The sequence below is a fragment of the Lepisosteus oculatus genome, chromosome 27, assembly GCF_040954835.1.
Source record: "Lepisosteus oculatus isolate fLepOcu1 chromosome 27, fLepOcu1.hap2, whole genome shotgun sequence".
Lineage (NCBI taxonomy): Eukaryota > Metazoa > Chordata > Actinopteri > Semionotiformes > Lepisosteidae > Lepisosteus > Lepisosteus oculatus.
In genome coordinates this window covers 9,246,927-9,274,709 of record NC_090722.1, presented here as the reverse complement: position 1 = coordinate 9,274,709, position 27,783 = coordinate 9,246,927, and the positions used below count along the sequence as shown (strand labels likewise).

The 27,783-nt window shown below is 44.5% G+C and overlaps 2 protein-coding genes across 2 annotated transcripts in view; one reads left to right on the top strand and one right to left on the bottom strand.

Annotated features, from left to right (window-relative positions):
* Positions 1-344: 344 nt before the first annotated feature.
* Positions 345-9,595, bottom strand: psmc4 (proteasome 26S subunit, ATPase 4). The gene is made up of 11 exons (XM_006641536.3): positions 9,503-9,595; positions 8,016-8,114; positions 7,216-7,402; positions 6,622-6,768; positions 5,802-5,911; positions 5,134-5,227; positions 4,506-4,673; positions 4,087-4,163; positions 3,222-3,390; positions 2,083-2,138; positions 345-1,222 (listed from the first exon to the last, which is right to left on the bottom strand). The coding sequence occupies exons 1-11, from the start codon at positions 9,536-9,538 to the stop codon at positions 1,109-1,111; spliced, it is 1,257 nt and encodes a 418-aa protein (XP_006641599.1). The 5' UTR covers positions 9,539-9,595; the 3' UTR covers positions 345-1,108.
* A 7,605-nt stretch (positions 9,596-17,200) lies between these two features.
* The window catches only part of LOC102682343 (beta-1,4-galactosyltransferase 3), a 40,514-nt gene continuing 29,931 nt past the window's right edge, over positions 17,201-27,783 (top strand). Inside the window, exon 1 of the mRNA XM_006641538.3 lies at positions 17,201-17,393. The gene's annotated coding sequence lies outside the window, so the exon portion shown is untranslated. The remainder of the gene's footprint in view (positions 17,394-27,783) is intronic.

Genomic DNA, 27,783 nt, shown 5'->3' with positions numbered 1-27,783 from the left:
GCAGGGTAGCTGTTCTTCTGACAAGTTATTTTAGTTCTTTTGATGATATTCTAATTCGACAGACAGGTAAGCATAGCCAGACTGGAATGAGGGAAAAGCAGGTGCAAAACCCATGATGCAACATATATTAAATCAGTCACCTACATCAGTGACGGTCAACCCCCATCCTTGTTATGCAGCTTTAAACAACCGCCCCATGAAGATGACGAGAAATACAGCTTACATGACTGTATATACAGTGAAATAGGTCATTAAAGCCGAGAAAGAATGACAACCAGAAAAAAAATGCTGTAGAACTGGAGTTGCCAGTACCTAGGGGTAATATAATGGGGTACATGAAACAATTTTTACCAAAGTAAGATTTATTGAAAACACTTTAATGTGTACTTTTTTTGCACAGATCACATAGAGCAGCAAACACACCACCTACTGATAGAAATGGCTGATATCACACGACAGGAATGCACCACATCCTGTGTTCCAAGTCATCAATAAATACAGCATACTTGTTCATTTTCTGCAGGCAACATATAGTGTAAAGGCTGCTAATGATACAAACGTACTCTGTATCGATGAGGCGATCACTGGTACCGAGAAATCACCTCGATGGCATACTTCAAACCTATAGCATTCCTCCACTGCACTGTACCCCAAACAGCTAAAATTGACAGAAGTACAACATCCCTACAACAGTCCTATTTACTCAGCAGTGGAAGTATGAGGTTGGACTTTTAATGCGTCGACTGAAAAGTGGTTGCAAGGTCTTTAGGCTTTTCTTCCAGCTGTAGGTCTTAATTCATTTCAGGGTTTAATTACTTGCTTGAAGGGAATGAGAATTCCCTAGAAGATTCCAGGGAAAACTCAACATCTGGAAAAGGCCCGTTTCAAAGCCTTTTCAAACTGGAGTGAAAGTGCTGCAACTCCTCCAGTCAAACCAGTAGTTACACCCATTAAGAGGGAGGAATCCTTCTTTTCCTGCAGGGATTGAGAAAGACCTGCAACCCCTGCAGGAAAAGAGCTCAGCCCCCTTCCGCACAAAACGCTCAGACTTGAAACGCAGGCGAACCGGATGCTGTTCTTAAATCGCGGTCGGGGAGTGCCCGGCTCTCTATTTGTAGAACTCGTGCTCCTGCTCGTCTTTCTTGATGACGGTCTTGTAGGCCTTCTCGAAGTCCTTGGCCAACACAATGTAGCGGTTCTCTCTCACAGCCAGCATGCCAGCCTGAGTAAAAAGGGAACAAGCGTGTTAAGCTAGTCTTGATGCAACATGAACAATTCAATTAAGCCTGTTGCGGACGTCAAAGAAAAAGAGCTTTTCTACGACTCAATGTTCACAGCTCTAAATCAATTTGTCGCTTTGTATCCATCCATACTTTTTCTAAGGACTTCATCCCATTCAGGGCTGCAGGGGAGCTGGAGTCTATCCCAGCAAGCAGCGGGCGCAAGGCAGGACACAGCCTGGGACGATGGCACGCCAGCTCATCACAGGCCACACAGAGACTTTCATTTCACTGTGTATCCTCTGGTTGCATTTCAGCAGTGATCAATCCTTCTTATTCATTGAAATATTACTAGATTTTTTTGCCATGTCTGGTGCGATATCTGCTTTCTCGTGCACAATTTGTAATGAAGTTGTGTTTTCAGGTAGAGAATAATAAAAAAAAAACCTTCCCATCTAAACATCAGTTAGAAAGACAAATAGGCTTTTTTAAATTTAACAAAAACTCAGATTTGAGCACACTAAGATTTGCATAATAGTCACCAGGTTATGTGGAATAAAACCTGTTAAGTTGGTGCAGCAGTAAATTTTAAAAATACAGAACAGGCAGAGCAGTGTCTCCTTTTTCCTTACAGAGAGGATATTGTTTACTGCCACTGGATACAAAGAAAAAAGCAAAGCTATCTTGAAATCACATAGTCTTTAGTTAAAAATGGCCAATTTAACCAACTGAAAGATACACAAATGCAAGCAGGGAGGACAGAAAATATTCAACGTATCTTGCTTGGTTAAAACTTCTAGTCTCTACAAATTCTTTCAGAACACGGGGAAGACATCTTCCCCTGCAGCAAAAAAAAACTTACCTCCTGACAGATGGAGTTAATATCGGCACCTGATATCTTGTCTGGACGTGCTACATCTGAAGAACCAGGTCAAGAAGGCTAACAGAAACCAAGACACAGGAGATTGGTTGTCCCAGTGGATTGGAGCTCTGGATTCCAGTCCAGTCTGGGAGGGACTCAGCCAGGAGATGTAAGTGGACACCGAGGTCATTCCACACACAGGAGGCACGGATGGGTCTCCACATCCAGACTTGAGTAGACTCCAGCTCTTAACCCAAAACCAACTGACTCATAAAACAGGCTTTTTAAAGCTTGCTTGAACCCCTTTCTTTGTACTATAGCTTGAAAGGTTTTGGTGTGTTACACTTTTTTTTTTTTTGCTTGTGTACACCTTGACTAATTTGGAATAAAACTATTATACGATCTGCTTGCCACAACCGGTTCTCACCTGGGATGAGGTTCTCACCTTGCACTGCTGTGAAGCTGCCTGGTAGTTTGTTTTACATTCTAACAGATCTTTGTAGAATTTTTGAAGGGATGCTACATGTCCCGATATTAACCAGTTCAAACTTCCAGTCCTTCCTGTCCCGGGCAACTTCAATCCAGCTAGTCTTAAAGTTCGCCCATTTTAAAGATTGGCAACACCTGTAAGTTACTTACAAAACAAGCAAGCGATCTAAATGCTCAATAAATCACTTAATGTAACAAATCACCTGTTAAAATGATCAGAAAGGAGTTGCATCATATAATTATACATTGGTTAGTTAATGGTAACCTTCAAAACCCGGTGGACTGTGGGTCACAACATAAAAAACACTAAAATCTTTCTAATACCTCACAAACTACATCTTTCATAACCGGATGCTAATCAGAAAGATTCTTATTCTTGTAAAAAGAACAGAACTAGTGTTGGACAGGATGATTATGTTGTCCTAAGGTTCTGAAGGTTGATTTTTTTAGACGCATTATGACGCAGATGGTAAAAAACACCAACAAATTAAATTTATAAAGATGAAGTCCCTGGAATTTTGCCTTTATTATGGGTCTGTGTGGCCTGCTGTGTTGAATAAAAAGTGTATGGCTGCTATGTAGTAAAGCTTGTGAATCCGATTTTGGAAAGCAACAGAAGTGAGTGACGATGGGTTCTCTAGTTAGGATACAATCTTCCAGGTCCACCTCCTCCGAGAGGTTCATCTTGCTGGTGATGGTGGAGAAGACCAGGCGTTTCTGGCGCCGGTCCGGCAGGGGAAACTCGATCTTGCGGTCCAGTCGGCCAGGCCGCAGCAGGGCTGGGTCCAGGGTGTCTGCTCTGTTCGTGGCCATGATCACCTGGGGCAGACAGCAGTCAGACACGGGTCAAATCGCTTCTGCCATTGGCCACTCACAGTGGCTTCTGAAATGCACCATGAACTAACCGCAGGCACAGGGAAAAAAATGAGCCTGACCATCCATAGCAAGGGTCCTTTAATGCAGATGTGGACAGCCATGGCTCTTCCAGTCCAAGCAATAACGTAGCTTAGATGCTTCCAATGTACTAACTGATGAATTGACCCTTGATTGCATTATTGAAACAAATGCTTCACATCCATCCATGGGAAGATACAACCTAACCCGGCAAGCAACAGACGCAAGGCGGGATACACTCGGGACGGGACGCCAGTCCATTGCAAGGCACACGCAGAGATAAGAATAGATACTGGCGTGTACACACTCACACCAGGGCCAATTTCCCCAGGAGCCCACTATCCCCTTTAGACTGTGGACTTCTTAGATCAGTTCAGGCTTCAATGATCTCATGAAGGTGGGATGGGCTGAAAACCAGCAGGAGTGTGGGTCACCAGCACCAGGGCTGGGAACCACTTTCTAGATCGTTATTATACGCACAGATTTACACCCGACAGCCAGTTAAAAATGATTAAATTAAAATTAATTTCTTAAAATCAAAATAAAATGACATTTAAAGAGCAAAGGTCTTTCCTTTGGCACTAAACTAAAAACTCCCAAGTCGGTTTGGGCCGTGCGCACCTTGACGTTGACATTCTGGTCAAAGCCATCCATCTGGTTCAGCAGCTCCAGCAAAATCCTCTGAACTTCTCTGTCGGCTGAGATGAAAAAACACAAATGTGAATCATTAGATCAATGGCTAAAGACTGACTGGAGTGTTAGATGCATCCTGTTACCTGGAATTCACTGTGTTAGATATGGATTGTGGCACTCAACTCACAGCGTTGACGAGAACTTAACCGATTTCTGCTGCAGCTAGGAGGACAAAATCTTGCTTAGGGATTTCCTCTAAAAGCCTCTGATCATCCCGATAAGAGTTTCCAACTCGGCCCTTGCTCTCGGCACTTAGGAATAATGCAATATCCCCATGATAGATCACAGGGGACGCTTGCCTGTTGCTCTTGGGGAAGAGGCACCGAAGACGAGCAGCGAAGACGTACCTCCTGTCTGGGCGTCGAAACGCTTGGTGGCGATGGCATCGATCTCGTCGATGAAGATGATGGCGGGGGCGTTTTCCTTGGCCAACCGGAAGACGTCGCGTACCATCCTCGGCCCCTCCCCCAGGTACTTCTGAACGAACTCTGAGCCAACGACTCTGATGAAGGCCGCTGATCGGGGGGAGGGGGGGCGTAAGAGAAGAGTCAAAGACAATCACTGGTTCTTTTTCCAGTTCTATCAACTGCTAGAAACAAGAAACTGCTAACTAACTCAGCTACTATCGATTTACAGGAAGGACACTGCAGAAACCAATCACTGTTTTCAATGGTGTCCGTCCTGCAATTTGATAGTAACTGAATTAGCAAGCAGTTTCTAGTTACTCACACTGCATCCTGCTGAACTGAATCACCTATTAGGGTTATTAAAAATCTGACATTTTTCCAATCCTCTCTTCAGCCTCAAAGGACGCAATTTCCTTTTATCTGTCTTGAGAGTCATCTCCCCTAAGCGATACAGTTAAGCCTCTTAAGCAGACTTCTGGGCATTTCCTACGCTGTGAAGACCACACCTGCACGTGGTCTACCTAGTGCACAGTACAGAGCATAACAGGGATGACTCTTGCCGTCATACCCGTCGTGTGGTGAGCTACTGCTTTGGCCAGCATGGTCTTCCCACAGCCCGGGGGTCCGTACATCAACACTCCACGAGGGGGGTCGATCCCGATCTGGAACACACACAGACACACACTTGGGTATTTAGGCCCCGATTTTTGCCTTTTATCTTATTCCTCACACACGGCGCTTTTGTGGACACTCCATTCAGAGAACTTTAGAGGTAATGGGGACTCCCCTCCAACACCACCAATGTGCAGCCCCACCTGGATGATGCGATGGCAGGCGCAGTGCGCCAATTCTCACTACACACCAGCTCTCAATGGGGAGGAGAACAGAGTGATGAAAGCCAATTCAAAGTTGAGGAGTATTAGGAGGCCATGACTGGTAAAGTAAAATACAAGAAATTGTATATGGCCAATAAAGTGATCTTATGCCTGCAAGAGCCCAGGAGGCTGCAGAGGGCACTGTCACCAGGAGCCAAACATCCCTGACTGGATGAAATACATGCTACCTGCAAGCAGCACAGCCCCTTGGACAATCCCAGCCACAGTCAGCTAGTGACATGAGCCAGGCTGAGACAGGTGAGGGGCTTGTTGGAGTCTCCTAACAGTGGAAAATTCGGATCAGTTTCCCATCTCTGGCACTGCTTTGCCAAGCGACCCTCTCCTTCCCTGGGCGCTGTACCTGTTTGTAGAGTTCGAAGTGCGTCAGCGGAAGCTCCACAGCTTCTCTGACCTCCTGCTTCTGAATGTCCATCCCGCCGATATCTGCATACATCACGTCCGGCTTCTGATCTGCACACGGAGAAAGAGAGATGCACTATTCTACACCACACCATCCAGAGTGTTTGACTTTAGCTAGGAGGGGGAGATTCACTGTGTTCCTCACAGCAGAGCGAGCAACACTTCTAGCATGTGGTGAGAGAAATGCAGATTAGATGGAGAAATCATTCAGCCAATTTAAAAACAGGCAGAAAATGAGGAAGACCACAGTGTGAAAACCTGTGCTGAAATTTATCCCAAGCTCTGGACAAAGCAAGTGTCATCTTTCCGAAAGGGAAGTCTGATGTTTCAAGAGAAGTGGTCAGGGAAAATAGTGTAACATCATGGGAGAAAAAAGGAACTTCCTACAGCACAGTGCAATGGTCACCATACTAGGATACTGGCTTGGAGCTTCTGTCTCAGGGGAAACAGCAACATCTAACGTCCCAACAATACCACATCCAGCAGGAAAATGATTTTCCTTACTAAGATCCACAAAGGTGCGCATTCCAAAACAGTATTTGCTTTCATGAGAAACCCACTGCGTCGGAAAAAGTGACAGTTTCGAGTGGGCTAAGATCTACCAAGGACACAGCCAGCAGCCAGAACAAACCTCGTCATAACAGAAAGAGCACAAGACCGCCCTCACTCTAGATGGGAGGCCACACCATCCCATCAGTGATGGGCTTTTGTATTAATACCAGGTGAACCGTTGTTGCCACCCGTCACCACGATGCGCTTACCCGATGTGAGCATCATGATGCTGCTGTCGGCCTCGGGAGGCAGCACGTCCACCAGGGCGTTGCTGTGTTTGTGCAGAGCCACTGAGGCGTTGGGCTTCAACAGCTCCCGGTCTATCGTGCTGAGGATCCGCACGTAGTAATTGGACCCTGATGGGAAAGGAGAAGCAGGGCCGTTGCACAATGACGGCAGCACTCCGTTTCTGCAATCTCTTCCTCATTGGACCAGCCAGCGTGCTGCTGTCAGTATAACAACTACCACACACACACATTCCACTGTCCGGGTTAGATCGAGGTACTGTGAACCTTTCCTTTTCTGTTTACTCTACCCTGCATTGTATCTCTCACTGCCACACTGATTGGTCTTATTTTAGTTGCAAATGCTTGACTTGTTTTCTTTGTTTTGTTTTTTTTTAGATGCTATGTACTGAATATACAGCCTCATGATTGTTTTCCAACTTTGTTTCTTTTTATTTGGCACCAGCATGCTGCATTATGGCCAGACATGAACTGGGGATGTCTGGGCTCATTGTAAAATTAATTTAGAGGCGATCAGGCAAAAATGTGCATTTTAAAAGCCGTGTGAGGGTGGCTTACCGGTGGTGGAGCCCACGATGGCCGTGTTCTGGTCCACAGCCTCCAGGAACTGGCCGATGACCAGTGGGATGCTCTGAATCCTCTTGACCTCCTCCTGGGCGTGGAGGAACTCCTTCTTCAGATTCTTCTGCTCGTCCTTGATGTACTCCTCCTGCACCTCCAGGAACTCCAGCTCCTGCTGCAGTTTCTGTGGAGCAGAGAAAAACTGGGAAAATGTATTGTGCACACACTGGAGCAACCCAGGACAGACCAATTAGGACCCTGCTGGATCGCACCTACTGCCTCTCTGTCAGCTTATTCTGAGAAGGAATCACGCGATTCCACTGATTTTACTCAGTCATCTCCGGCCGGTTTCTGTGTCTGGCCAAAGAAATGCACGCTGCACTTTAAAAACATTCTAAGGGCCGCGTCTACGGTTTTGACCGCTTGTGCAATTAAAATTCAACATTTAGCACATGTGCTTTGCCATCCTTGTGAAGGAGATCAGGCAGAATTTCACATCCCAATGACCCCAAACCTTGCATTTTGTTTTGAACTAGTTTGCAAAGGAACAAGTAATAGGTTTAACTCCATGCTGAAAAGAGAAGAGAGAAAACACAACGTTTCGGCTGTGAAGCCTTCCTCAGGTGTGATATTCCAGTGCTGCGCCCACCTGAGGCAGAGTGGGCCTTGCTCCCAGTCAGGCAGGATCAAACTGGGACCACACTGTCCAACTGATTCATCCACTGGGCTTGCGTGGACAGAGGGTGTTTCAGAAGCCGCCACGGCAGCAGGGGTCAGGAGACGGGAGGCAGACTGACCTTGTAGCGGGTGTACAGATCTTCCAGGTCCTCGGGTTCAGCCGCCAGGAAGGACAAGCCAGTCTGTGGCCGGGAAGTGGACAAGGGGGGCAGCTCATCCTGCGAACACACAGACACGCACCTCACAACAGGCTGGGCTGCACTGAGCGCAAGTGATCAAACAGCCGTTTGCACCTGCAGAATGAAAGTCAAAAACCTTTTCGCACATAATAAGTTTTAAAAAAAGCACAGGCCTTCCAGTCTAACAATCCCATTCGGTAATCCTTGGCTCAGTACTCCAAGGTACTCATCCAGGTGATTTTTGAAAGAGACCAGGGTACTGGCTTTGACAGCAGAGCTGGGAGACTTGTTCCACGCTCCCACAGCTCTTGGCGTAAGGTGGTGCCTCCTGTACTTGGTTTTAAATATACCTCTATACAGATTCCACCTGTCTTCTGGTTCCTGATTCGCCGATTCTGAAAAACTTTGGCAGCCTGATTCAGAAGGCTTTTCAGCCCCAGAATATATCTGATCCCTCTCCTCTGGACAGATCCCAGAGCCACAATATCTTTTCTATATTGAGGTGAACAAAAATAGCATGCTAAGCTATATACACTTAAAAATCCTTTTTCATTGCAGTTACCAAATAGGCCAACTAATATTGTAAACACATTGTACGTAACACCTACTGAAAAAAAAGCAGTTTAATGAGTTACTGCGTGTTGATCCAATTAGAAATGGCCAGTTGGAGTCCTTGACAGGGAGCAACAGGGTGTTGGTATTTCATTTCAAAATATCTATACTATATATTATATATATCCGCATCAAAACACGCAGAATTGTATGAAGACAATCTGGACACAAAGATGCAGAATGAAATTGTAAATTTAGCATTAAAATCATCCCTCGTTTAAACGGAATACACCTGCTGGAAATAAACTTCCCAAGACGCAGACTGTAGTTATCCTATTCGAATACATCATTTTTGTTTCAAGCTAAATTGTGGCGAAACAAAACACGTTTCCAATGGGCACGGTTATTAAATACTTCAAACAAAAACACCTTTCTTCGGTATCTTTTTTTAAAACGTTTCTGAGGTCTTTAAGTAGTGATACAGAGAGTAACATAAAATCTTGCTAAGGAGATAAAGCGATTTTTGACGTCGTCTTTGTTCAGGAATATCGCTCTGTAAGTAATTTAAGTTTGCAATGAACATGTTACACATACAACTACGATCAGCATTTCCAAAAAGTTGCTAATTCTTAGACGTTACAGGAAGATAGTAAAACAATTATTAAACACCTAGAAGGCCATTCAAATATATTTCTGCAACTGTCAGGCCTAGCTGAATGAATCTGCACCTTTTATTAAACAACTAATAGTAAACAGCAACGGTACTGTTTAAATAAGGACTGAAGGGTCTCCGTGGCCGCTGAAAATACTCTTCACACAACTTACTTGTAGATTTCTAAAGAGGCGCTTTCTGAAATTAAACACAAATTACATACCTGAGTTTTTTCTACTATCACACCAATTTCCTCCATGTTTGTTTCGCCTGTTCGACTAACGCAGACTCATACCGGCCCGGAAGTACCGTCACTGTCCGGGAACGCGTTGCATTGTGGGGCTTGTAGTTTACAACATATTTCTACAGAGCCGTAAAAAATATTATGAGAGAGGCTATTGATCAAAGGCAGAGCAGAGCTACCTTAGTCACAGATTAAGCTGTATTATTCTAAATATAAATGATGTCATTTTTTAATGGTATCACTGCCACAAGAGTATGTTCAACTATCTAATTTGGCCTTAAAATATATTTAAATTTGTTTCAGTTTATGCGATGAAAAGCTTATTTGCATGTATGCTCAATGGCAACAGCAACAACAAAATTAAATAACACACAACTTTAAATGAAAGCGTGCAAAAATAAACATCAGTGTGAATCAGTGGTAGAGGTGGAATTCAGCACTCTGACAGCTTGCAGGAAGAAGCTGTCTCTGAATCCGGAGGTTCATGTCTTTGTGCTCCTTTGACTCTTACCAGAGGGCAGGGGAGAGAAAGTGAGAAACCAGGACGATTGTTGTCCTTAGCAACACTTCCAGCCTTCCAGAGACAGCGAGTTGTAAAAATGTCCACAACAGAGGGCAGCTGTAATCCGATGATGGACTGGGCTGACCTGATCACCCTGTAACTCCTTTCTGTCAGACAATGGGCTGCTCCCAAACCGTTCTTGTACAATGCAACTCACTACAGGAGTGCCTAGCTTCTCACTAGCTTTGTGAGTGTTAAATATTTGCCATCAAAACTGCTACTACCATTAGCAAATACAGCAATACACACTCTTGAAAATGAACTTACGGGGGGGAAATGTTGGCACTTAAGCTTAGCAGTGCCAAAATCCAAACTTCTTTCTGAATAACCGGGTTCAGATGGATCACTAGACCTGGGGATTTCCTTACTCTAAGCACGTTTGTGGTCAAAATATAGAATATCGCCACGACGACCAGCACACCTGCGAAATGGGTTGTTGTCGTTTCACCAAAATATCTTGGCCTTTGTCAGAAACACTTTGGCTTCGTCATACACAATTATGAACAGCACTTAAATTGCTAACAATCACGCTTTTAGTTATTCTGTTTGGGGGTTTCTTTTTTCAGCCTGCCTGAAGCCCGTCTGAAGTATTGGGGTGGTATTTGATGAAAGAAAAAGGAAGTTGAAGCTAAAATTGAATGATGGCCCGCTGTCAAATGTGTCCCAATAATGAATAACTCAGGTATGAATCAGCCATATCCAAACTATAGCACGCCCAAACGGTGGGTAAGGGCTTATTTATCTAGGTGAAACAATCTGGAGTCTCCTGGTAGATTCTCTGAAATGTACAATTGGATGAAATTGTGCCTTTATGCATAATATTTCCATACCACCCGTCTTGGCCCCGAAGAAAGTAGATTAGTGTTAAAAGAGAAAAAGAAAAACAATCTCGTCTTTTCCTGGAAGGAGGGGGGGGGGGGAGGGGGAGAAAAACAGGCCTCCTTCAAGAAGCAATAACTTTAATGAGCTCTCTAGAGAGAAGGCTGTTTTTTTATGGGAAGTGCCCGGGTGCAGAAGCGTCTTTAAATTAAAATCATACATCTTGCGGCCTGTAACTAGCTTGACAGTGGTGCTTGTGCTTCACCATCCTGCTGAGGTGGGAGTTTTTCAACTTTGCTGAAAGGAGCCTCTGAGGGTTCGGTTTCTGTAAGACAGCTCAGACGCCTGAGACAACTGCTTGGTTAACTAATGGAATGTATAGACCTGCAAAGCCATAGCGTCTTCACCATAGTGGCTTAAAATGACCTGTCTAGTCCAGAATCTGATTCATATTCCCAAAGGCTGATGCCTTCTGGGTTTCATTCCAGCTTAGTTTTCTTAATTAGATTAATGACTCATTATTTCTGAACCAATTCTCATTATTGGCTCCATTGTTTTACTTTAATGGTTCCTCTGTCGAATGATGATGAAGGGGCTAGAAATAATTCTCTCTCTCTACCATTGGGGAATTCATCTCATCCAGACATAATGAACTCTGGACACATACTAAGAATATCAGAGTGAGAGCAGGGCTGTCTTTCGCATCTGGTTGTTTTAAATACTTCCTTCCTCATCGCCTGAGCCACAAGATGTAGTTTACAATCGCTCTGTTACGTATTGCTCTGCAGAAGTTTATCCAGCACTTTGCTGTTCAGGCGTCTTGCTAGATATCCTCATATAGAGCTTATCTACTCCATAATCCTCTCAGTGTTTGCTGTGTTACTTAGAACCGTGGGAAAAACCCAGCAAATGTTTGCACAGTCTCTCACATAATACTGGCACCCTCCATCCCTAGGAAACATATTTCTAAATGTATATGAGTACAGCTGGAAATTAGTAGGCAGTCACACCGATTTCACAAGGACAACTCTTCTAAGATTATTGATCACTCTTTCGTTGCCCGCGTGGAAAGATGTACTACATAGCTGAAAAGGAACAAGTCAAAGGTTTATTCCAGGCTGAAAAGAGAAGAAAGGAAACACAACGTTTCGGCTGTGAGCCTTCTTCAGGTGTCCACAGCCGAAGAAGCAGTCCAATGTCCAGCCTCATTATGCCACTATAGAGAACTGTTTCCTTCTAGCTCCATTTGTATGTGTGCCAGACCATATTCATCCATAGTGAACCATTGTCATAGTACAGGGATTCATACACAGCAGCTACTGTTGGTAAACTGCTTATACTGTATCAACCTGCTGCACCCCAGACAGCCCCTGCATGACCCACAACCCCCAGCTTCTCGCCATTACCGTACCTGTGCTTGTGTGTTCCATTTTATAGAATAATAATTTCTTGCAGTTATATCGCACTTTTCTGGACACTCCACTCAAAGCGCTTTACAGGTAATGAGGACACCCCTCCACCCCCACCAGTGTGCAGCCCCACCTGGATGATGCGCCAGAACGCTCCCCACACATCAGCTCTCAGTGGGGAGGAGAACAGAGTGATGAAGCCAGGTCAGAGAGGGGGGTTATTAGGAGGCCATGATTGGTAAGGGCCAATGGGAAATTTGGCCAGGACACTGGGGTAACACCCCTACTTTTTTCGAGAAACACCCTGGGATATTTAATGACCACAGAGAGTCAGGACCTCGGTTTTACGTCTCATCCGAAGGACGGCGCCTTTTTACAGTATAGTGTTTTGTGCCTGGTGTTCTTCCTCATGCATGCAGTTTCTTTGCTGAGGCCTGGTTTTACCGTGCAGGGATCATCACAGACAGAAAAACCTCAACTTTATAATTTTGGGAGTTTTTTGGTTTTTATTGCACCAGCCGGGAACTGCGGTTGTCAAACCCAAACATCTGGTAGAGGAAGTCATTCGTTGAAATCGCCCCCATGTTTCCGGATGTCCTGTAGTCCGAGAGGCGGGAGATGCAGGGGGCGGGGATCCGGTGGGGTGGGCTGGTCCGGCGGGCGCCACTCAGGACACACCGGCTGACCTCGGTCTCCAGGTCCGCCCACGAATCGAAGCACCGGAGCTGCAGGCTGCAGGACTCCCGGGCGCCACCAGGGGCACTGTCTTGGGAGGCGGGCAGAGCGCTGGTCACGGGGTCGAAAAAGTCGCTGTACAGGCCAAGAGACGATGGGGAATCTGGGGAAATCTGGGAAAAGGACGAGCACAAGTCCTCGCCCCTTGGAACCCGCTGTCCAGGAAAAATACTGCACCACAGGACGAAGAGGAAGTCGTCCACAGGTGGACAGGGCAGCCAGAGCTGATACTGAGGATGCTGTGCCATCTTAAGGGAGGGAGACCTACAGACATTAAGAGCTCCTTTTTATAACTGAAGAAAAGTGTGGTTTTCCTTAACCTCGGGCTCTACAACCATGACCTAGGGAGCTACAGTCTTTTTATTTGTGCTCCAGCTCAGCTTTGAATGCTGATTAATCAGTCATTTGCTTAAGTGGTACACGCTAGGCTGTCTGTGAGGCCTCAATGCATAAAACACCTGATGCATTTAATTCAGGGATCTCCCACCCTTGTCCTAGGGAGCCCCAGTCTCAGACACTTGTATTCTCATCACTGAAACATTACTTGCTTAACTGATTAATTGCTTAAACAACTATTCCTAATCTTTAAATTAAAGATGATCTATAGGAATCTCAAGATTGCTGCTCACCAGGGATGGAGATGTCTGATTTAACACTCTTCATCTCTTGGTAACATACTCTTGGTGATCACTGGGGCAAATCAGACCTTATTGTGATAGAACAGGGCACTAGGGGGTACTGAGAGGGTACTACCTTTCTGCCATGGATAAAAAGCCAGTCCATCTCAGGTCCATACAGGACAATTTAGAACAGCCCATCAAACATTGCCAGAAGGTCTTTGGGAAGTGGGAAGAGACTGGAGCACCCAGTCGAAACACACATGCACATAGAAAGGACATGCAAACTCTGCACAGACACATCCCCAGGCTACAGAGTTCTTGGGGCTGCACTGCCAACCAATGGTGCCATCCATGTTTAACTGGATTAATGTTAAATATGGACCCCATCCATTTTCTAACTGCTTTAATCCAATACAGGGCTGCAGGGGAAGCTGGAGTCTATCCCAGCAAAAACCAGCACATCCCTGGATGGGATGCAGATTGGGCATTGTTTGTGCCGACACCAACACGCACTCACACCAGTTAACCAACCGATATGCCTTTGGGTTGTGTGAGGAAACTAGAGCCCCCGAAGGAAACTCAGTGGAACAACATAAAAAACTCCTACAGATAGCACCCCAGAAAAAGGCCGAAATGCTAAGAACTGAGGCACTGTGCTGCCCCAAATATGTGATCGAGAATATTGATTCCAGGTTCATCTGAAACCTAAAGGAGCCATTTAACTTATGATGGTTTCTGCAACTAAACTTAGGCCTCCACTCATTGCTTCTGCTATTGAAGAATCCCTGTAAAGCCCCTAGTGAGAAATTCCTGGTGTATATATATTGCCTCAAGAATTAAATGCCTTAAGTAATAAAGTCTGAACCAGGGCATTAGCTTTAATGTGTTCAATTGCTTTGTGCAACCCCCTCAATGCAAGTATCACGTAATGAAAAACACTTCAAGTCTTTTATGCATCTGGTCACAAGGCTACAGACTTTAAAGAGGGATCCATTTTGTTCCACATCAGCTAAACTACTGTAAGAATTGACAGGACCAACACTTAGCGTCTAGCCACTAATATGAATTAAATATAAAGGTAAATATTTTCCTGTTTCTCACAAAACCTTAGAAAAGGGTTTATGTTCAATGCTTGCTTCAAAATTAACACAAAATAAACAAATTCACATTGATAAGGGATTTTAAAGGTTTGCTAACTTATTAACAATCCCAGAATAATTCCTACTAACTTAGCAAAAAAAAAAATGTCTTACTTAATTGAGAGGACTTACACAATATGTACAATAATACATTGTGTGTATTTTATTCAGATGAGAATGCACTTTGATATATATAAAATGTCCTCATGGCATTGCTGTAACGGAGAGTATATGAGCTGACAGTGAGATTTCAAGTTTGCACATGTATAACACAAATCACAGACTCTGTTTTTGTATTGGATGCTGCACTCAGTCTTTCAATAAAGAACATGATAATAGCTGCACTATCCATACGTATCTGTAATCTAAGTGTTTATATTCTTCTACGTATGTGCTGAAGAGTTTGAGTTGACTTACCTTGAAAGAAAAATAAAGAAAACTTGTTTTCAACCTCCTGCACTTAAAGACCTATGAGATTTACGAAGTGAATATATGTTGAACATATACTTGTTTAGAATTGAAATCGGCTTTAGAACTTTGGAGACGGATGATGTCAGGGAGTTTGTGATGTAACTGCATGGTAAACTGTCATGTCCCGTCAGTTCTAATGATTGAGGTGTTAACCTCGTCAGACTGTGCTAACATAAAATAAACCATTCTCTGAGAGATGATGAGATGCAAGTTAAAACTTCCAGTTCAAGCATCTCTCTAAGAACACTGCTTATGTGGTAATACATGCAGTCAGACAAATATAATAATATTATGCCACTAATCAGCTCTAATTACAATGCGGAAAATATGCTTATTGTAAGCAAAAATATGTAAATTGAAGCAAAGATTGATGCCTCTCTTAAAATTGGCTATACTGTAAATATAAACCATGTGTATGAGAAATTTGATTTCGTTTACAGTTGTCGTGCCCAGCTTTTTACGTCTTTATCCTTCCACTCACAACGCACGTATAAAAAGACCAATTAATAAAGCACATGGAAAACTAGGATTTATCGAGCGGAATTCCAGAAGAGCTGCATGTAGCTGGAGACGCTTCCCAATGCTCTGAAAAATTACTGATCCTTAGGTGTTTTTTTCCATTTGTAAAATCCCTTCTTCATAATAAACAGTTTTAGATTGAATTATAATACAACGTGTCGTGTCGTTATAACGCGGCTTATGTAGGCCAGTACAATCATATTTAGAAGCATATGCGCTTTCATGCAAAATTGCCTTCCTCATTACATATACCATACTGTGGTTTATTTACACGCGTTTCTAGGCCGCTGCGTGTGTTTAGTTTCTTAAACGACGTAACTCTTTCGCATCCCGATGAAACGAACACAGATCAACTTTCTTGTCTGTATCAGACGTTGCCATAACAGCGCAGCGCATGTCTGTATACCAAAGGAGGTCGCTCCAGCACAGAGCTCGGTTACCCAGGCGGTATCGAGAGACTGACACTCACCCAATCTGCTTATCTGGGCAGTTTTAAAGGCCTTCCCCAGGGGGGTATGGGGGAAAAGCATCGCTGCCATCAAGGGAAAAAAAAATCCTGAGATATCTCGTAATTACGAGATTGCAATGATCATTAGAGAGTATCATAACGCTTCTTGCACTGTGCAATGAAGCACCAAGGTACCGAGAGCTCGGCTGAACTGTGGGTTAGTGGTTGGTGAGTCCGGCGCTACAAAATGCGCGCAGGCTGAATTTCCGCCGGGGTTTAGTTTCATAATGAAACGCCACATTTTGCAGAATGAGAACTAAGTTGTAACCGTCTAGACACATCCTTAAACCAAGGACGGATTTGACTTGGATTCGATTCCAACGCTTAGAACTGAAAGAGAGTGAACGACAATGCAATTATTGATGAAGCATGCGAGAATGTACTCATATTAATTTGATAGATCGGCAATTACGTAATTACGAGACCGTACATTCTCGCGGACTGTTACTGGTGTGATCATCGCGCGATAGCAAAGCCGGCCACACAATAATTACAAAATCGCCCCCCGACTTTTCAGTGTTTCGTGCGACGCGCACACTCGTTCGTGTTAATGGAGACGCGTGTGTGTCCCTCCGGGGCTAAAACTGTGTTCACATTGGGCACAAACATGTCATTGTTGAATAAACTCCAGTGGAAAGTCACACAAAGCTGGACACCGCCACGAATACAAAACCCACAGCAGTTCCAGCTGAGCTCTCTTGTAGCTGCTTCACTGCACAACTTAACACCGATGTGCATGCACTCAGACGTAATAACGAGATAGCCTGCGACTTTTTTCCCCTCTCCTTGATGGCAGCAATGCAATACGGGGGGAGAGAGAGACAGAAAAAAAAAAGACAAACTCGCTTTTGCCTGCGCTGCCCACGGTCTCCTGCGAGCCCCCCTCCTCTTACTCGGGCTCGGCTCTTGACATCACTTCCTGCAGTGGGAAATTCGGCTCCTGCTTCAACTTCATTTCTCCGTTACAAGGAGAGCAAAAAGAAGGAGAGGTGCGGGTCAGAAAAAAAGAGGAGGGGAGGAGAGATAGGAAACGGAACCTGGCAGGTTTCGGGGCTCTGGGAGAGAAGACTCGAGGAGGGGGAGAGGAGGTATGTGCGTCTTTTTTCTGAAAGGGGGGCTTTAGCCTTTTCTATGTCTAGTTTTGGAGAATGTCCATTCCTTCTCTCCCCCCCCCCCCCCCCCCCGGCCCCTTGCAAGTTTGTTTTTTTCTCCTCCGGTCTTTTCGAGGGGGCTGGGGGCTGGGTGAGGGGCCGGTCGGACTTGGCTCTGGTTGGGGGTACGAGTCGCGCTGGGCGAGGGGGGCTTCTGGCGGACCGGTCCGGGAGTTTGGACACTACTACTGCGGTAGCGGCGGCGTGCTCCGGTTAAGTTGGGTGACACTACCCCCCCCAAAAAAAAAAAAAGCTGCTGCGCCTCCCCCCGCCGGCTTTTGTTGTGGGTTCAAGGTATATAAAGTAGCGGCGACTTCTCTCTTTCTCCCTGTCACCTTCCGTCGGAGCAGCGCGGCCAGTCCGACTTGTTCTTCGGTAGGTTCGGGAGACGAGCGCCAGGCTACTGCCGAGACCGAGCCGCCGTCTGGGACCGGAGACACGGGTACGTCTGACGCCTCTTGGAGTCGGCTTCGCCCCCGGGTCGCGTCTCCACGCAAACGCGCTGCCCGTTTCGGAGCTGCGAACCCGATAGTATCGGTGGATCTGGGTGGGGAGGGAGGTCGTGTTGTGACACACATCGGGCTGTGACAATCATGTGGTCGCCGAAGAACACGGCGTGCAGCCGCGTCTAAACAGCGCGCACATGGTGCTGCCACACAGCGCAGACGGGTGGCGTTATTATAATGATCATTTTCTGTTGCCCGGGTAGGATAAAACTTTACAGAGACACGCTGGCTCCGGGGAGGATGACGGAGCGCGGGTTGCATTCGTTTATGGTCCCGTCGGTCGGTCGGTCCGTCCGGACTGCCAGTCCCTAGGCTAGAACCGAGCCGAAAAACGAGAAGGAAGCGGGTGCTCTTGGTTTTGCACTCGGAAGTGAAGCGGTCACGAGTAATGAGATTACGAGCCAGGTAATGATGATACAGCAGGCCCGTGTTAAGCTGCTACGGTGTTGCACAGTCGGCTACATGCAACCTACGCAGGTTCTGTTGAAGGAGAGAAAAAAAAAAGACAAGAATTGCTGGAACAGTATTACGTAATTTCCAAGTTGGCAGAACCGGGGGGGGGTTAATAACGTTGTGCTTTTTCTGTGGTTATAGGAGATACGTAGATAACGTGACAGGCGACGCCACATGGAGATGTGTTGCGTTGAGAAACGGGGCGTAGAAATATGAGGGTGACTTTGGAAAGCCGCACGGATTTGAGGTTTAATGACGTGGAGCGCAGGCAAAACTTTAGGTTAGAAGCCCATCTTCATCTGTTTTTGACACGCACAACAGGTCAATCAACCAGAAACTAGATCCCCACTTGCCACAACAAAAACCCTGTCGGGAATCGGCGATTTCTGGACCGTTTTCTAAACTCACGCACTTGTCTTTACAGCTGCTTTACCTCTGCGTTGCATTGTGGAAGGGTTAGTAGAGAATCTGTATTGTTCTTTTTTTGGCAAAATTATTTTCTGGACCCTGAAAATGTCAAGGTATTTAGTTAAGTATGTGGGGCACAACGAGATGAAGGAATTCATGGCTGGAGAGTATTGCAACCATGGTTGTTACTTATAGTTTCCTCGTGTGTAAGCTTGTTTTACTAGATTGACTATAGCTGCACAGTGAACTCCATTCTCAATACAGTGAATCTTTGCAAGCACTGAAGATATTTACTCCACCAAGTTTTCAGATGGAAATTAAGGTATTTCCTTGGAAGTAATTTACAAAAGGTGTGCCTTGTACAGTTACTGATGTCTCATACGATTAACTCTGGCAGTGTATGTAGAGTCAGGTTTGACTGTATCCAGGCACAGCTCTGCTCAGTTCTGCTTTGTTCCGTTATCAGCCTGTGGTTGGCCTGTTTGAATGAAATGCTGAATAATAACACTTTCTCTCCCAGTAAATGTGGTTAAGAGCTTTCCAGCGTTGTGGTAAAGAATGTAACATTGGAGGTGGTCAGATGTTGGCTACTTTGACACGGCAGAAAACAGGATATCTCAGTGGTGCAGTGGGCAGCATTGCTGCCTCACAGTGCTGGGGCCCAGGGTTCGATTCTGGGCCTGGGGTGCTGTGTGTGTGGAGTTTGCATGTTCTCTCTGCGTTTGTGTGGCTTTCCTCCCGCAGTGCAAAGACATGCTGGTGGGTTAATTGGCTTCTGGGAAAATGGCTGCTAGTGTGAGCGTGTTTGCGTCTGTGTGGTCTCTACGATGGACTGCTGTCCAATCTAGGGTGGACATGACCTTGTGCCCATTGCTTGCTGGGATAGGCTCCCCCGCACCTCTGAAAGGGATGACGTAGTAAGAAAATGGAGGGACAGAAAACACTAGAAGAATCCAGGTCCACCTTTGCTTAGGAAACTGCATTTCCTCATACAAAAAAATTTGTATTCTCCGATATTGTAAGGAGTCTTAAAGTGGGCATTCCTTTTCTCGGAAAGTCCCCTCTGACGTGAGTAGCCTTGGCTGCTCTGTTGTTTAAAAAGCGCCGAGTGAGTCTTATGTTCTATAAACATTGAACTCTTTCACACTCCTTGTTCGTCAAACAAGGAAGCCGGGCTTGGGAAAGTTAGGCCTTGGAAACTTCCAAATTAAACGACGACAACAACCACAAAAACCCATGACTGAGACCGCGGCTGGCAGCGAGAGGCTTTCTGACACTGTGTTGCATTCCTCTGACCCCACCTGTTGCAGGGGCAGTTGGAGGAAGGCAGCGCCGGCTGAAGCACGTGACTGGGTTTCGCTTGGCTTTCACTCCTGCTTTGGCCTGGGTTTCTGTCCGCTGACGTACCTGTTGTGTTGTTTCCAGGTGGTACAGACTGTGGGCATGATCAGGATACCTGAGGAGGATGTATAAATAAATAGGTGTAGTGTGGAAAATATCCAGTGCTGGATACCCTACGATGGTGCCAGGTGTGTACTTGTACAGCCTGCCAGCTATAATTATTAAATGACTGTTCGTTCCTCTTCTTGCCCCTAAAGCAAATGAATAGGTAAACACAGTGAGACTAAATGATCATTTTCTTTTCATTCCTGATGAAGACTTGTAGTGGTCAGGTTGCTGGTTTTTGTGGAGGTGAGCGTCGGGAGTTTAACAAGTGGTAATGGCAAGTTACATAGGTATAGGACGCTGAAGATTTTTTGTGCTTCCTCTCAGGTCGCAGCCTTGTTGAAATGTAAAAAGCGGCGTTTAGTACGTTGTGCTTTACAGTATCTCAGTGGGTGATGAAACAAAGGCATCACAAGCTAACTCTGCTCTCCAGGGTGGCTCAGTCTGGTGTGAGGCACTGTTTGTACTTGTTCATTGTCCATATGTTCAGCAAATTAATTAGGAAGCGGGTGTTTCAGGGTTCTTTGAGCCCTACAACAGTCTGACGATATTAGGCAAGTGCAGGCTGCCTAGTTTCGGAAGTACAAATAGTTGTAGTACGCTCAGTTTAAACTGAAAAGACACAGAGCAAGACGATCAAGATTCTGCTCGCTACTTGATTGCACAATGTTTTTTTATGAATGCCAGATTTCGGGAGGTGGTGTATGCCATTGAAACAATTCCTCAGTTTCAGCGGGATTCTGGAAGTGTTCAGAGCAGTAGGTCTGACTGGAGTCAGACAGTGTGAGAGTTATGCTTTCAGAATTATTCAGTTGTGTTACGTACGTGAGCTCATTTCAGCCTACTGTGTTCCGTCAACTTTCAGCTTTTTTGGACACTGCAGCTCAGCCACCTTTGCACATAGCCCGTCTTAAAGGTAAGCTTGATTGTAAGGAATTCGGTAAATTGCATGTTTCCGAGGAGATCCCCTGCTTGGGTCACACCTCAGTCTGGCTGGTTGTGAATCTGGCAGTGACAGTACCCAATTGTTTTGTTCTGTTCTGCTACATGGAATTCTAAAACTTTCGGTAATGTGAAGTGGCCCTTTGACTTTGTCAACAAGCAGACTTGTGAATACATCTCTTTTAATCCAATAGAAATGTTGCTCTCGATTTTGAGACAGTCTCGCAGACAAATACTACTTTTTAACTCTGCAAGCAGATCATGGTGGAACATTTCTGTGGTGAAATGTCTCCTGTACAACCTGTACGTATTACGCAATGCAGGGCAAATGTCATCTTGCTAAACTTGTTTTATTACATTTGTTTCAGTGGCACTTGTCACCCCCTGGAATTTGGCATAAAATCACATATGTAAGCTGTGCAGAGAAGTAGTGGGATCTTGTTGGTTCTGTTCTGTCTGTTTTTCAGTTTTAATTGAGCAAAATGCACACATCTGTATGTTAAAAACTAGGCAGCCTGTGTTTCCCTTGTAAAACCTTCCAGGTATGCGCACCTCCATGTTCTGCAATTCAGAACAAGGCAACCAAACTTCCTTATTATATTGTAAAGAAGCAAACTCGTGAGTACATCTCTTTTAATTCAGTAGCAGTATTGCTCTCGATTTTGCATGCAGATCACAGTGGACCATTTCTGTGGCAAAATGTGTGCTGCACAACCTGTACTTATTTGCCCGGCCATCGCATTTTATTAGTCCCATCGCGTTTATTATTTTATTATTATATTACAGCGACTAGTGAGCAGGAAGGGCTGCATGATGTCGCATTTCGTGGAAACTCGAATGCGAGTTTGCGACAACGTCGACTTGCAGTACTTTCACAGAGTTCAGGGTGTTATGCTTAATTCGGAATTTTTAAATGTTTCCTACACCGTTCATCAGTGAATTTATTTTGTCACCGAGATATAATAACCGAACTGAGAAATTGGGATTTCAGTTCCCCCTTTAAGTCTAAAAAGAATCTTCTATCATCCCAAATTCGTTTGGAACTTTGCAGTGCTACAAGTAAAAAAAAAAAGAAAAGGTTTTTGCGGTCAACTGTACTTCTTAAGCTGTTCTCCCTGAGCAGCCTGTCTTTCTTGGAACTCTGCATGCCCGCTGCATGTGAAATGTTCAGGTTCTGTGTACGAGTGTGGTACCTAGCGTCGCTATCATCTAAGCTTGGGTGCATCAGTGGAAAGGGGCTATAATATAATATTCTTTTTCTGGAGATGGTTTTTTTTAAATTATTTTTTGGTGTCAGAGGTCGTTTAAGCCAAGTCATGAGTAATCGGGACCTTAGCAATGCTCAAGATCGAACAAAGCAAGTTAATATCTTGATTGATGACTCAATGATTAAGGTTTGTGAAATTAGAGATGCGAAAAATATAGGAAATTGCAAGGGATGCTGTCATAGGAGCTGTCTCTTTCTGTTAAGTACACTGGTGTAATAGAGCGATGCTTGTTATCATAGAGAATAAGCACATACCTGGGGCTGTAATTTAAATCTGTTATTTTCTTAATAGTGTACACCTATTGTGTGATTAATTTCTAATGGGAACCAGATCTGGGTGGGTTTAAAAAGTGTGAAAGTGATACTAGAGTGTTTCTCTGTTTTCTTCATTGTAATGTGACATATGGTATCATATTGTATATTGCAAATGATATTTATAATATTTCTTTCTTATATCTCTTTTTTTGTATCTCTGTCAGCACACCACACATTTCTAACAAGCCCGAAGGGTTGGTTTGGCAGCGAAGTTGACTTAACTTTAAGTTCTGACTGGTGGAAGTTCTGCTTTTGTCCGGAGAAACAGTGCTGTGGGAATGACATCTGAATTGCAAGACCTGGAGAAGAAAAAATAAAAACCGTCCTTGTGCTGTTCTGCAGGGCATGTGCATCAGGCCTTACCGATTGTAGCTTCACTCAGGAGCCCTTTTTATCATGTGGGTTAACACAGGCCTGATATAAAGATATAAAAATCATATATATCTTCTGAAATACATCACTTTAGAAGGTGGTTTTGGAATATGAAATAGAATTCCTAGAAAGAGTTAAAAACCCAGAAGATGTACATGCAACTGAGCTTGAATGATTAAGAAGAGCTTAAGATGTACAGTTATAGGTTTGGATAACTTATGATTAAGGCTAGTATTTGGTGTGCTAACATATCAAATCTGTAATCCATTTCTGTCCCTGCACAATTGCTGGGGTATGCACAAAACACTGTGCCACAGTATAGGAGAGAATGCTTACCGATATTGTGTCTTTGGTGGCTCCATAACTTTCCCAGTCCTTCATGTTTGATTGAGGCTAAAGTGCTTTGGATCTGCCGTCAAGATCTAATTGCAGTTTTGCAAAACAACTGGACCCAGATGAGGGCTTGGAACAGGATCTGACATAAATAAATTCTGTCCGTTGTGCAACAGTATTTCCCAGGAGCTCTTTTTTCATGTCTGCTGCCATCCTGCTACGATATCCTGTCAGCTGCATACTCGCAAGCCATTGTCTGAATTGTTCAGCCTTTGGCTATTCCTAGAATGGCAAACTTTGTTCAGCAAAACTGTGCAGGGCACTGGTATTTTGTGATAAAAGTACTGCTACTGAGGGTTGGGTCCTTTGTGTCTGCTCTGTAATTAGGAATGTGGCTGGTGACTGGTTTTTCACCTCGAGCACTGTAGACAGGGAGGAAAAACTTGTTTAAAGAAAAATGAGTACTCAGGTTAGTGGTACTCTAGTTAGGGTTTGGCATTGTCGGTCTGGGCTCCTCTTAGCTCCGGGCAGAAGAGCTGCTTCAGTGATTTCCTGGGTGTTGGCAGGCTTGCTGAAGTCACGAGAGGGCTGAACCAGTTAACGTGCTGAAATGATCAAAACCTCCTTTTACTCCAACTATTTAGAAAGTGAAGACTCAGAGGTCTGCTGAATCACTCAAGAAGCTTGTCGTAATCTACAAAGAAATCACACGACTAGGGTGGGTGGGTGGGGGGGTTCATTTGTTAGATCTAATAAGTAATCCCTTACACAAGTCACTTGCGCGCTTGAAAAGTAACTTTCCCCAAATCTGGAATGAAGTCTTTAAAAAAGTTTCACTAGATCTCGATATCACAGAGTAACTAAGTGTTACCACAGAGTTAACATAGCTGGTTAATGTGTGCAAACCTTGTCATGTTACTCATTAAACATTATGGCTTCCGTTCTGCTCAGCTTTGGTTGCTGACCTCACCTGGGTCATATTTTTTTCCCCAGGTGAGGAGAACAGTAGCTAGGAGATAGCCAAGGAAACCTAAGATAAAGGAAGCAAAAACCAGGGAGACTTAATTAGTTTTAACTGGCAAAAAGTAACGGAGGTGAATTCAGCTCTATAATGGGAATTGGATCACTGTGATTTTCAGAGTCTAAATTGCTTCGCATGTGCCCCTTGAAAGATCGGGCAGTCAATCTGAATTTTTATGATCAGGTGTCAGCTTGGCCTCATACACATCTACTGCTACATCTGTTCTCTTTCTTTTCCTTTCCCGTTTACAACCCTTTTTTGTGCAATATATGCCAGGGACCTGTGTGATACATTTATATTTATATCTATACCTATATTTACATCTATCTATTCATATGTGTGATATGATTTTTCTGCGTACTGTTCTGTTCTAGTTTGTTCTTTGTGTGTCCGGACTGTGAGTAACTCTTTTAGTGCACCCCTCACTGTACTGATTGTATTGTATGTATTGTACTATTATTATTATTGTATCATTTGTTACACTGTGGCTGTGTTGTCTGTGTTAAGCTGCTGTTGCACTGCAATTTCCCTAACGGGATCAATAAAGTATCTATCTAATGCAGTCTCGGGAAATAGGAGGAAAGAAGAATCCCGAGGAATGACCGACCCTGGTCCTGGAGAGCCACAACGCGGGGATAATCAGGGTTAAGCACATTGCACTAGAGACACAAACACTGAACATCCTGATCATGCATTAATGATAATGAGCAGCTTAACAGCTACTCCACACTGCTTCAGACATGTTTACAAGGGAATCCTGAACACGGTGAAAAGGAGAAATCCACTTAGTGATTAGCTAATATACACAAAAGCAAAAGAAGTACTACCTGGCCACGCTACAATGCAGTTTTCTGCTGTCAGGCTCCATCTATGCACAGAGGTGAATATAGCCTTACCACTGAAATAGATCTCCTTTCATTAATATCGTTTTCTCCCTGTCTCCTGGAATCTGTGCTCAGTGCTGAGGTTTCACTGTGTTTGGAGATGAGATTCAGGATGGGGGTACAACAGAAAAGCAGGAGATGATTTTCAGATGTAATTATCCTTAGAATAAATTCTATACACAATTTCACAACACTTCTACCAATACACCACACGAGTCCTGTGCACTGTTTCATTACTGGCTTGTCCCTTAACTGCCTGTATCCAGCTTCCATTTGGCAGCACACAATAGGCCGAGTGCATCACTTTTCCTCTGAAGTGCTGTTAAGCTTGACGCTTGTGAAATGGCATTTGACTCAGAAATGGGAGGAGTGTGTGCCCAAGTCTTCACTCTCCCCGTAAAAGTGATTATAGTGGTCATGTAGGTTTTTCTTCCTCTTTCTAACCTGTGCCAATGTGATCTTTTCTCCCTTGATCACTCAGGCCACACTGAGCATATAGGCACAGCTGCCCAATAGTGTGATGAACAGAAACTTGAGCACTGAGAAGTGAAATTATATTACTGTTCCACTCACTTCCACCAGTATTCTTATAATTAAATGTAGTCTTCTGGAGGAAGGAGTTAACTAATTAAAGACTTATGGAGAAAGTAACCTGTAGATTGCCACTTTCCTTCTGTCCAATCTAGATTTTTAGATAGGACCCTTAATATCACAGATTGCTTTTCACATTTGTATGTAAATAAGCAGTTACCAAGTAAGTTCATAGTGTACATCAAGTGTACTGTAGATCAGAATCTATGTGAGAGAGAATGAGGACACGACATGATGCGACTTGTGTATTGTAATATGTCATGTTGTGTACAGTTCTCTTTGTTTGTTTTTCGGCTTTTGTTTACAAGGTGTATTTGTCCATAGTGTAAAGCTCTGAAAGTCATAAAACATATCTTAGACCACATGTGGCCGTCGTGGCACCTGTTGAAGCTGCTGTTTATGAAGCTTAAGAGGATGGAGTCAGGTTTTTTTTTTTTGCCTGTTACAGTATGAACCCACAGACCGTCCTTGTGGATTTGGAGAACGGGCTGTAAACAAGATAGTCGCTGCTGTCTGGGGATGTGTTACTCAGCCTCCGGCATGGCAACCAGGCCCGTTGGGATAAGAACCTGTTCATTCTTTCACTGTCATGAGCGTTTTCTCCCCCTGCCTCTCTGCTTCCCTTCATACTCATTCTGCAGGGCTGTGGAAAGGAGATTTCTAGCTGGAAACCTGGCATGTCCAGCCCTCCTCGGTCACTGTGGGCGTTTTCCAATGAATGCAAGGCCACATCAAGCACTGTCGAGCCCTGCAGCATTTTCCTCTACTACAGGTGACTCAGCCTAGGTGTAGGAGGGTGCCAGACGTATTTTGTTACAGGGTTTGAAAACATATTGAGTGGCCCCATCTCAACATGCCAAAGCGAACGTGGAGCTGAGTAGGGCACTGAAATCTGGGGAACATCTCAGCTTGGTTACAGAGAACACTCTAAATATTGTCTCAGAAGAGCAGGGAGGCATGGATGGACTAGGCTTGTACAGGGGGGCGCAGGGTTTTCTTGGTTTGAACTTACATTAGCACACGGGGAAGAAACCGCTCAAGCAGGACCTGTCATTCCGCCTCTTGATCCTTGTTCCTTGGAACGTTTGCGAGCCCAGGGTTGAACTAGGATCCTCATGGCCCCAGACCTTGCTTACAATATAATAAGGCTGCTTAAATAAGGACGTTTTGTGGCCTCGTTCTGAATCGCAGAACATGGAGCTGCGCATGCCTGGAAATTTCTTTTTTTTTATGTAAACTGAAGGTTTTACAAGGGAAATGCAGGCTGCCTAGTTTTCAACATACAAATGTGTGCGTTTTGCTCAATTAAAAACAAAAAACAGACAGAACGAGACCAACAAGATCTTCTCTGCACGGCATCCGTATGTGATTTTATGCCAAATTACATGGGGTGACAAGTGCCACTGAAACAAATTAAAGAAAACAAGTTTAGCAAGATGAAGTTTGCCCTGGACCGTTCAGGTTGCGCAGGAGACATTTCACCACAGAAGTGTTCCAACGTGATCTGCAGGCAGAGTTAACCAGTACTATTGGTCAGGAAGACCGTCTCAAAATCGAGAGCAGTATTTCTATTGGATTAAGAGATCTATTCGCAGGCCTTCTTCCTTACAATGTAATAAGGCCTCAACGTGTCACCGGAAGTCCTGTTGCCTCATTCTGAATCACAGAACATGGCGATGTGCATATCTGGAAATTAAATTGGAGGTTTTGCAAGTTACTGTGGACATTTTATTTTTACTGTGGTTTGAAATGCACTCAATCAATGCTGATCCTTTCTAACCCTGAAAGA